Consider the following 9,711-nt stretch of genomic DNA (forward strand, 5'->3'; position numbering starts at 1 on the left):
TCCCTTTAACTTCACCAATTTTGGTTTTAAGTTTACCAATCTCTTTTTTGATCTCTGTTTTCAGCGTGCCCATCTCGTTTTTCATCTCTTGCTTCATTTCTTCAAAATATTTTTTAAAACTTCCAGTGTTGGAGCATTCAACAGGTAAGCTGTTCCACTGGTTAATTTTTCTCTCTGGCAGGAAATTTCTCCAAGTTCTAGGTTGGTTCTCTCTTTGATTAGTTTCCATCCGTTGCTTCTTGTGGCGTCTTCTGGTGCTCTGGAAAATAAGTCATCCTCCCTCTTCTTTGTGGCGGCCCTTCAAATATCGGGAGGTTGCTATCCTGTCACCCCTAAATCTTTCTTTTCATTAAACCAAACATACCTGATTCCTGCAATTGTACTTCCTAGCTTCCAGCGCTACCTCTTATGGCAGAGGTCTTCAAACTTGGCAACTTTAAGACTTGTAGACTTCAAGTCCCAGAATTTTGAGAGTTGAAGTCCACAAGTCCTAAAGTTGCCAAAGTTTGGAGTCCCCTGCTCTAAGGCCAAAGATTGGCGTGTTGGAGAAAACATGTCAATATGAGCTCAAGGGTTTCCACTACTTCCTGTGCAGGCAGCCTCCTCCCCAGCCCCCAAGATGGCAAACAAATGCAAAGCATTTATTGTTGGGGAAACAAGAATAGGACAACCTGGAAACAGTATCTGAGTTTTGATTGGCGTAAGCTCAGCGGTCTGTTGGAGTCAAGGGCACCAAGGAATGTGTGAAAAGGGCTTCACCCGCCCAAGAAGGTAATCTCTTCCCTTGTTCTTGACCTGAAAACTCTCCCATGGCCTATTATGAGGAGAAGGTGGGGGAAGAATATGGGGAAGAATCAGGCCTTGGTGCTTTCATTGTTCTGCTTTCAGGCTGCAGAATTTAAAGCAGGGGGATTTAACAGAGGGATACAATCCACAACTAGGGAGGTATTAATACCACTCTATAAAGCAGAAGACTTCAAACTTGACAACTTGAAGACTTGTGGACTTCAACTCCCAGAATTCTCCAGGCAGCAGAGCTGGCTGGACAATTCTGGGAGTTGAAGTCCACAAGTCTTCAAGTTGCCAAGTTTGGGGACCCCTGCTGCCAGAAGCATAAATGCTGCCAGTGCCGCTTCCACCCACGCCTTCTGCTTGCACCTCAGGTGAGAGGTGGCCGCATGAGGCTGGAGGAGAGCCGGGCAGGAGAGAGGGAAGCGCATCCAAGGCCAGGAAGGAGGAAAGAGGAAAAAAACAAGGAGCGCAGACGCAGAAACAGAGGAATAAAGGAGAGCCGAGCTGAGACCAGTAATCCAGGAAGTGACAGCCACCGATCAGCTGGAGCTGCGCACGCATCTTCATTTATGCCCCGAGTCTACGGAGAGGGGCGGCATACAAATCTAATAAATTATTATTATTATTATTATTATTATTATTATTATTATTATTATTATTATTATTATTATTATTTCCACCGGTGGAACTGTGTTCCACTCCATCCTGCCTGCTGCCCACCCCTGCATACATACATACATACATACATAGAGGCAATTTTGTTCAGGAAAGATCAAAAACCCCACCAGATGCAGGAATGAGGCGATCTGCAACCAACTACCAGTGGTGAGTAACTGGCACTCATACAATTCAAGTAATCCTTGACTTACAACAGTTGGTTATGTGACCATTCATAGTTACAACAGCACTGAAAAAAAAGTGATTTACAACAGTTTTTCACACTTATGACAGTTGCAGTATCCCCAGGGTCACATGATCAAAATCCAGACACTTGGCCATTGACTCATATTTATGACGGTTGTGGTGTCCTGGTGTCATGCTATCAACTTTTGTAACTTTCTGACAAGCAAAGTTGAAAGGGAAGCCAGATTCACTTAACGTTGTTACTAACAACTGCAGTGGTTCACTTTAACAACAGTGTCAACAAAGATCGTAACGTTGTAACTTTGAACAGTCACTAAATGAACTGTTGTAAGTTGAGGACTACCTGTATTTTCAAGCAAACCCTCAAAATATCTATCTTCCGCTTGGAAGCTATTGCTTGAAAATTGAAAATTCAGCCCGGGGAAATTCCCTTGACTTCAAACGTTTATAGGACACTAACTCAATGTGCGTGAAATACACTGAAATGAAATGTGTCTTGTATAAACAATAAAGCTGCCTGCCTAATTTATGGCCTATGCAAGAAGTGTGTGGTGGTCCTATGACAAGACAATGAAATTGTTGTCGAGCCATTTTACAGGAAGAGATCTTCCTGTAACGTGGAGCAATTCACTCCAAACCTATCTCTCCTCTGGTCCCACTTGGATCGTTTCCAAAATATTGGTGCGGCTCCAAATCTTGACTTGCACGCGTGTAATTTCTCTTTAAAGGAGGAGCATAAACTAAAACACTGTGGCTTCTCCAACTCCCAAGTTTGACTCCAAACAGCTAGACTACAATCTAGTCCACGGAGAGGGGCGGCATACAAATCCAATAAATAAATAAATAAATCCCCATTAGCTACAAGTGGTTAAAAAACTGGAAGTCTCAGACAATTCATTCTCATGCACTACAAGGCAAAACACACCAGGATGCAACCTTGGAAGTAAATCGCAACTATTTGTTGCAGTATCCTCTGAATTCAATTTTTTTAAAAAATCTTGGAACCATCACACTTGTTATTTTGTTATATTTACTATAAATTTTCTAGCAATACTACGCTTTGGGTGGGTGTTTTTAAGTACAGTGTTCCCTCAATTTTTGCGGGTTCGAACTTAGCGAAAAGTCTATACCATGGTTTTTCAAAAATATTAATTAAAAAATACTTCGCGGGGTTTTTTATTTATTTATTTATTAGTTGGACTTGTATGCCGCCCCTCTCCGAAGACTCCGAAGTTTTTCCCTATACCATGGTTTTTCCTGCCCAATGACGTCATGTGTCATCACCAAACTTTTGTCTGCCTTTAATAAATATTTTTTTTAATAAACTTTAATAAATAGACATGGTGAGTAATAATCTAAATGGTTTCTAAGGGAATGGGAAATTGCAATTTAGGGGTTTAAAGTGTTAAGGGAAGGCTTGTGACACTGTTCATAGCAAAAAATAGTGTATTTACTTCCGCATCTCTACTTCGCGGAAATTCGACTTTCGCGGGCGGTCTCGGAACGCATCCCCCGCAAAACTCGAGGGAAAACTGTATAATAAAAGTAGCTAAAAGTTTTATTTTTTCCCCTGTAGCTCAAATTGTACGCTGATTCCAGTCATTCTATAATGAACCTATGGCACACACACGCCACAGGTGGCATGCAGAGTACTCTCGGTGGGCACACCAGCCGGCACCCGAGACCAGCTCTACCCCTCTACTGCGCATGCGCATCCTGTGGGCCACATAGCCTTTGGGTCTCTGCTACACATGCATGGGGGGTGGGGGGCATGCGCAGGGGGATTCCATGTGCAAGGGGTGAGGGCTGTGGGAGGAGTTGCACGATCTTGCAGGGGCAGCATACGGGGGGGGGGGGTCATGTGCACATGCACAGGGGTGCGGCGTGTAGGGGATGTGCACGCATATTGCAGCTGTCACACATGCTTTCAGCACCCGATGAGAAAAAGGTTAGCCACCACCGTTCCATAACAACGTACGTCATGGCTCTCAGGAGTATTTTCTTTCAAACCAAGGTTGCATATGATTTCATTGTTGTCGCATACCAGAAATGCAGAATGCATTTTATTTATTTATTTATTTATTATTATTAATAATAATAGAAATAATAATAATAATAATAATAATAATAATTTATTAGATTTGTATGCCGCTTGTCTCCGAAGACTCGGGGCGGCTCACAACATATAATGGAACAATATATAATGTCCTAAATACAATTAATTTAAATTTATAATCTTAAAAAAAAACAACCCAGAAAATCATTAAAAAAAACCAACCAACATGGAACAACATTGATTGGACTTTTATGCCACCCCTCTCCAAAGACTCGGAGCGGCTCACAACATATAACGGAACAATATATAATGTCTTAAATCCAATTAATTTAAATTTATAATCTAAACAAATCTACAGAAAATCATAAAAAAACCAACAGTCATTCCCATTCGTTCAACTTACTCTCAACATATTATTCGGCCAGGGGGCTGGAGTCCAGTGGCCCCAAGCCTGGCGGCATAAATGAGTCTTAAGACTCTTGCAGAAGGCGAGGAGGGTGGGGGCAGTACGAACCTCTGGGGAGGGGGGAGATTTATCCGAATTCTAAGACAATATCAAGGCCCAGATGCAGAATTTGCTTTCACTTGTGGTCAGCTTAAACTAGCTCTGCTGAAACAAGCAAATTATTTTGATGTTTTCACCAGGAGTTGTGTCTCAAAAGCAACTTACTCTGTTGCTGATGCTATTTCTAACACAGCAGCTGACCCACAGATTCTGGTTTAGTCCATGGACTAAAATCACAAGAAGCCAGAGCAACCTAAGTCTCAAGGCCCGACATGCTTGGCTTCTAGTTCACAATTCACTAATAAAGGAGAGTATTTGTAGATCTGAGTTGAAAAGAGGAATCCTCGGTGCTTTCTGAAGTTGGCTGTTTTCTTCCAGATGTTTCATTACACAAACTGAGTAACATCATCAGAACTAGCACTGATGCTCTTATCTAGTCTGGGTAATGAAACATCTGCAAGAAAGCAAGATGAGCACGGAGGATTCCTCATAATTTACTGCTTGGATCAGAAACTGGTTTCCAGCAGATCATTTACTACAATCTAGAAAACAGTTCAAGGAGGCTTTTTCTCCCCGTTATCTATTTTAGAGACAGGTTCTCTCTCCACACTGCCCTGGACTTCAATCAACAAGTCCTAAGGAAGCAGGCAGAGATCATTTTCACATAAAGTTCTAAGTAGAAATTATGGAAACATAGAAGATTGATGGCAGAAAAAGACCTCCTGGTCCATCTAGTCTGCCCTTATACTATTTCCTGTACTTTATCTTAGTATGGATCTATGTTTATCCCAGGCATGTTTAAATTCAGTTCCTATGGATTTACCAACCAGGTCTGCTGGAAGTTTGTTCCAAGCGTCTACTACTCTTTTAGTAAATTTTCAGTATATTTTCCCCAGGGTCGATTTCAAAATGATCCAACCATTCAGCATAGTTTGGGACATGGGGGAATCCTGGAGACAACCAGACCCAACTGAGATCGGTGAGGGGGCCAGAACCACCGGCCCAAAGCCAGACCAGCTCACAGGATGATGGGGATTGTAGTCTAAGGGATTAGCAGGGACCAGATTGGAGATTCCAGGTGGGAATGCCTGTTTCGTGACGATCCCCTCCTGGTCAATCACACTGGATCCCCCCCACCCTCGGGACCGAGGCCGGAGCCCACGCCATAGGCGTCCACGCGCGTGTAAACCCCGCGGAGCCTTTGCTGAAGTTACGCAGCGGCGGGGAAACAGGAGCCTGGGGAGGCGTCGGGTCGGGTCAGGCACCGGGCCAGCCGGGACGGAACCAGACGGCTTTCCCTCCAGACCCGCCGTCCCCTCGACTCGCCTGGCCCGGGAAAGGACCCGAAAAAAACTCAGCGTGGAGGCCGGCGCGGCGGCTGATCCGAGGGACGCCTTTCCACCCGGACGGGACGGGCGCCAACCGGGCAAGGAAAAGCAGCGACGACGCCCGTCGGAAGGAGCCGGGAAGGAGCCGTCGGGCCCGAGGGGTCGCCCGGCCTGCCTGCCCGACCCGGGGCCCCTCCTGGCGAAAGAAGGGCGCGAGGGGCGCTTGCCGTCGGGGCGGGAGGCGCCATTTCAGGGGGGCTTCAGGGAAGGAGGGAGGGAGGGAAGGGCCGCCCCGTCCCCGGGCAAAGGGCGGTCGGAGGGTCTGAGCCCGACGCAGCGGCGGCCGGGCGCCTCACCTGTGCGGAACTCCAGCGTGTGGTCCGCGTGGGCGCCGCCGCCCTCCTCCAGCAGCAGGACGTAGAGCATCCCGAAGGAGTTGTGGATGCCGAAGATGGAGCCGTGGCACCAGGTGGCGGCCAGCACCACCACCCAGCCGAAGCCGCCGTCGGGGGGCGTGAAGTCGGGCGCCGCCGTTCGCCTCTCGCGGGTCCCCGGCGCGCCCCGGCCGCCCTCCTCCTCCTCCGCCGCCTCCTCGGGCTCATCCTCCGCCTCCAGGGCGCCTTTTTCCTCAGCCAGCGCCGGCTCCTGCCGCCTCAGCGCCATGGCGCGCGCGACCCCGGGGTCGCTTGAGCCGCGCGAGGGAGCGAGCGAGCGGGCGGGCCAAGCCGGGTCCTCCTGGGCCGCTGCTGGGGCTGCTCCGCCGCCGCCGCTGGCTGAGCCGAGCTGAGCTGCGGCGGCCGAGCCGGTCCCCACGCCTCCCGGCCGCCCGGCTCCGCTCCGCCCCCCGGCCGCCCTCCTCCGCGCTGCGCCGGAGCCTCCCCCGCGCCGCCCGGCCCGCCTCCGCTGCGAGCCCGGCCTTCGCCGCTGGAAGCCGACGCGGCCCTCTGGCGCCCGGCGCGTCTCTCCGAGCCGGCGGGGCAGGAGCGGCGCCGAGACGGAAAGTGATGCCGCCCGGGTCCGCCGAGAAAAGAGGCGCCTCGGCCGGCGGGGAGGTGTCGCCTGAAGGGGAAACGGCCGCGCGGGGTGGAAGCAGCGGAGTCGCCTGAGGGCGGCGGGGTCTCCTGCGCTTTTGGGGGGGCGCCTGACAAGACTGTTCGGCTGAGGGGTGTGTGGAGGGGAACTCTCCTGAGGCAGTGAGGGAGCGGGCGGGGAGTCTCCCACGCGGGTCCCCTGAGTGGAGCCTGGAAGAAGCCGCCCCCCCTTGCTCCGCTCCTTGGAGGGCCCAAGAGACCCAGAGGCCCCTTTTTGGCCTGAGGGGTTGGACGAAGCGCCTGAAGTGCCCCCCTTCCGACGCCCCTTCGGCTTCTTCTCGCCTCAGCCGAGCGACTCTGAGGGGAGCAGCGCCATTGGCGCCAGGGGGGCCGAGAGGGAGGCGGAGCCGCCTCGGCCCGGCCCGGCGCCGCAGCGAAACCCAACCTCCCCCGAGGCCTCGGCGGAGGAGCCGCTTTTTTGCCCGCCGGGCAGTTCCGAACCTCTTCACACACACACCCTCGGAGGGGAGGGGATCATTGGGCCCAGCCGCTTTGACGGGCTGCGGGACAGAGAGCCCTTCGCCTGCTTTGGGCCGCTTCTCTGCTCTGGGAGTTGCGCTCTTTTATGACCTGTTGCGCTGCCTGAAGGGGGGAAGCGGCTTTCAAGGGGGGTTTCGGAACTGACAAAGAAAGAAGCCCTAGCCGTTACCCGGCCCGTTTTTCCTTGCTGGGTCTGCAGCGCTTCCGGGACTACCACCCCCAGCAGCCTCAAACGCCCTGGAGAAGAGGGGGAATGCTGGGAGATGCAGTTCCTCAGCAGCTGGCGAAACAAGGGCTCCCCATAGCTTTATTTGAAAAATCTTTCTTTCTTTCCTTTCCTCCTTTCCTTTCTTGCTGCTTCCTACCTATCTACCTTCCTTCTTTCCCTCCCTTCCTTCCCTCTTTTCTTCCCCCCATCCTGTCCTTCCTTTCTTCCCTCCTTTCTTCCTACCCTCCCTATTTGCCTTCCTTTCCTCCCCTCCTTCCTTTCCTTCTTCCTACTCTCCCCATTATCCTTCCTTTCTTCCCTTCCTTCCTTCCTGCTTCTTCACTTCCTTCTTCCTTCCTACCCTCCTTCCTTCCTTCCTTCCTTCCTTCCTTCCTTCCTTCCTTCCTTCCAACATCTTTGAACAAAGAAGAGTAAGAGTCTCCAGCCAACATGACTATGGCTGAAAATATGATCGGAATCTAAATATACAGGATTGTGGAAGAGCTGAAATAATCAAATATCATTTTAGTTTCACCACAGATTTGGAGAGCTGTAAAGAGCTGGAACTGTCCCAATAGGGCAGAGCCTTTAGGATAAGGGCGGAGCCTAGCAATACCTGCTGGGGTTGGAGCATGCTCAGATAATGTAATTGATTGCAGCCAGGTGAACTCCGGGCTCAATGGAAGGCGAGCAGCGATCAAGAAGTCTTTCAGAAACTAATGTTGGGACGTAGCAAAACTGCGTCCTTGATTTCAGCCATTGCTGAATGCAGGCAGTCCTCAAAGTATTGTGCATTGTTGTGGTTGAAGCTGAAGTAGTCGCTGACAGGAAGGACCTTGTAGTAGATAATTTTATGAGCTATGCTTAGGTCATGCCGAAGGCGACTTAGTTCTAAGCTTTCTAAAGCCTAGGTATTCTGTTGCAAGTAGAGGAGTGGAGATTCAAGGTCACAACAGCACTGAAAAAAGTGACAAGGCCATTTTCTCCACGACCATTGCAGCATCCTCAGGGTCATCATGGGACCAAAGTTTAGACATTTCTTAGTTGACTCATACCCTGTCCGAGGGTCGTGTGAATCCCCTTTTGCAACCTTCTGACAAGCAAAATCAGTGGGGAAGCCGGGTTCACTTCACAACCATCACTAACTCGACAAACTATAGAGATTCACAACTACCTCACTTGTCAACAGAAATTGTGGGCTCAATTGTGATTGAAAGCCGAGCGCTACCAGTAATCTCTTGTGGCTGGGTTTACAATGCAAAGCCATGATGGAGCCTTTGGATTTGGTTGTGGGATTGCCTGAGATCTGCTTTCAAGGAAGAGGATGATGGCCTGGCAGGATTAATATCAGCAATAGCATTTAGATTTATATACCGCTTTCCAGTGCTTTCCAGCCCTCTCTAAGCAGTTTATAGAGTCAGCCTCTTGCCACCAACTATCTGGGATTTCATTTTATCAGAAGGATGGAAGGCTGAGTCAACCTTGAGCCTGCTGAGATTCAATCCGCCAAACTTCCGACAGCCGGTGGTCAGCAGAAGTAGCTTGCAGTGCTGCACTCTAACTACTGCGCCGCCGAGGCTCAATATTAACACAGCACCTGCCTCTAGTTGTTATGGCATACAGGTAGTTGACTTTTGACTATTTGTTTAATGACTGATGATGCTGAGAAAACTGACAACTGACAAATTTCTATACAATTTGGGATGAACCCCCTTGGAATGGGGTGGGAGGAGGAATGGATTTCCCCAAGAAGAAATTGCAGACCCCAGGAACCAGGAGCAACACTCAGGTGACACTCAGGACACAGGTAAACCCCCAAGTGCTTCAAAGACCCTCTAAAAGGGTGCAAATTGCCAGCCGTCTGCAAGGCATGTAATTCTCTCCATTCCCCACTAAACTCTCAGAGCTGAAGAAGCATCTTGGGTGAGAAGCAAGACATCTTCAAAGAAAAAAATCAAGAATGTCCATTTGGCATTTGAGGATCAATGGAGAAAGCAGGATTTGTTCAACAATCGTGACCAAATGTAATAAAACAGAGCATGAGTTGCTTAATGACTGCATTGCTTAGTAAGTGAAGTTCCGGCCTCGATTCAAAGTGTTGGTTATGACCTATAAAACCCTAGATCAGTGTTTCCCAACCTTGGCAACTTGAAGATATTTGGACTTCAACTCCCAGAATTCCCCAGCCAGCGAATGCACCTGGTTGGCCAGCAAATGCTGGCTGGGGAATTCTGGGAGTTGAAGTGCAGATATCTTCAAGTTGCCAAGGTTGGGAAACACTGCCCTAGATGGCATCGGGCCAGAATACCTGTGGGACCGTCTCCTGCCCTATGAGTCCCAGCAACCGGTCAAGTCCCACAGAGTCGGCCTTCTCCAGGTCCCGTCAA

General features: G+C 49.7%; 1 protein-coding gene across 1 annotated transcript in view; it reads right to left on the reverse strand.

Moving 5' to 3' along the window:
• Positions 1-6,327, reverse strand: part of SLC16A2 (solute carrier family 16 member 2) — a 107,694-nt gene extending 101,367 nt beyond the window's left edge. Inside the window, exon 1 of the mRNA XM_070759656.1 lies at positions 5,902-6,327. Coding sequence (XP_070615757.1) covers positions 5,902-6,208 — 307 coding nt within the window. The 5' untranslated portion in view covers positions 6,209-6,327. The remainder of the gene's footprint in view (positions 1-5,901) is intronic.
• Between the last annotated feature and the right edge of the window lie 3,384 nt (positions 6,328-9,711).

This window comes from Erythrolamprus reginae, chromosome 8 (assembly GCF_031021105.1).
Source record: "Erythrolamprus reginae isolate rEryReg1 chromosome 8, rEryReg1.hap1, whole genome shotgun sequence".
NCBI lineage: Eukaryota > Metazoa > Chordata > Lepidosauria > Squamata > Dipsadidae > Erythrolamprus > Erythrolamprus reginae.